Source organism: Octopus bimaculoides, chromosome 9, assembly GCF_001194135.2.
Source record: "Octopus bimaculoides isolate UCB-OBI-ISO-001 chromosome 9, ASM119413v2, whole genome shotgun sequence".
In the NCBI taxonomy this organism is placed as follows: domain Eukaryota; kingdom Metazoa; phylum Mollusca; class Cephalopoda; order Octopoda; family Octopodidae; genus Octopus; species Octopus bimaculoides.
In genome coordinates, this window is record NC_068989.1 from 582,911 (window position 1) to 584,466 (window position 1,556).

The 1,556-nt window shown below is 36.9% G+C and overlaps 1 protein-coding gene across 1 annotated transcript in view; it reads right to left on the reverse strand.

Moving 5' to 3' along the window:
• Positions 1–1,278, reverse strand: part of LOC106880231 (polycystic kidney disease protein 1-like 1) — a 246,725-nt gene extending 245,447 nt beyond the window's left edge. Inside the window, exon 1 of the mRNA XM_052970309.1 lies at positions 902–1,278. Coding sequence (XP_052826269.1) covers positions 902–962 — 61 coding nt within the window. The 5' untranslated portion in view covers positions 963–1,278. The remainder of the gene's footprint in view (positions 1–901) is intronic.
• Between the last annotated feature and the right edge of the window lie 278 nt (positions 1,279–1,556).

Consider the following 1,556-nt stretch of genomic DNA (forward strand, 5'->3'; position numbering starts at 1 on the left):
TATATATATATATATATATATATATATATATATATGATAGATAGATAGATAGATAGATAGATAGATACTCGAGCTCGCCTACATACACGTACACACACACAAAACTTTATAAGAATAAACCCCAACAGTTTCCCTCTCAGCATCATTAATGTTTTGACAGAGAATTTGGTGACAAAACTTTGGAACCTAATCGAAATGGGGGAGAATTCCCGTTTATTTCCTCGTCGAAATGTATTTCATCAAAGTGATTTTCTTGCCAGCCGACAGTTATAACCAGACTAACTAAAATAAAATGTAAGAACCAGTAAGAGTCTGATGGGAATTGCTTTGGGGCGGTGCGACGATCGCAACTTTTGTTGGCATTAGCAACGAATAATGATAATAAGAATTGAATGTTTTTCTCTCAGACTGGTGCAGTAGTGCGCAAAAGATTGCAGAGAGAGAGAGATATGCTCTATTTGTACAATAAAAATGGTGATGATAGTGACGAATAAAGGATGAAGTTACAATTGTAATTCTTGTATCTCAAGTGTTTTGACATCAGAGGGTTAAATGAAAGTTGGAGGGTGAATAAGTTAGATGTGTGGAAGCTTAACACATGTTGCTTTATACAGTTTTGATCGTGAGGAAGGGATGGGGTCTCCGTGAAACAGTTTCTTTTTCTTTTTTTCTGTTGTTTTTGGGAAGAAACGGAGAATAACTTTTTAATTTGTTGTTAAATTCGAGTTCTTTGTTACGGATGTGTAAATGGAGGTTTTAGTAACGATGAGTCTTATGATCTTTTACATAATGTGAGAAATCAACAAGAATAAAGGCACCGACGTCGTCACCAGCATCTCCATCACTTCGACCATGACGACGACGACGATGAAGGATGAAGAGATGAGAAGATGCTGCTTACCTGGGATGCAGTCAAGTGTTATTATTACAACCAGAAAAACGCTCCACTGGTAACTTTTCATGTCTCCACTTTGTAGAGGAAAGTAATAAAGTTAGAATGAGTAAAATCTTCGGCCGACCATGACTAGCTTGCCCAGCCGAAACAGTGAAACACAACAAACAATTCTTCTTTCAATACAGAAAAAGCCCAATTTTTTCATCTCCGAATCCAAAACTGACTTCCTTTGCCCTCCCCTTCCTCTTACTCTCACTTTTACAATTCTATCTGTTTTCTTCTTTTCTTTCTTTTTACATTCCCCCCTCTCTCTTTCCTATTTCTATCTTTCACCAATCTCCTCTCTCTCTCTTTATAATATTCCCTGCCTCTTCCTCTTATTTGGTTTTGCTTTCTCCTTAAATTATTCTTCTCTTTCTCCTCCTCCCGTTCTTCTTTCAGATTTTTCCTTCTTTTTGCCCATTCCACTTTCTGTCTTCTCTCTCTCTCTCTCTCACTCTATCTATCTATCTAACACGAGATCTTTTTCGCTATCTCTCCTCATCATTTTTCCCTCTAATTCTTTAAAATTGACCGGAGACGATCGATTTGTCTACGGAATTCATCCACCTCTCTCCCAGGTCATTTTCTGTTTTTATCTAAAAAAAAATATTTCTTATAC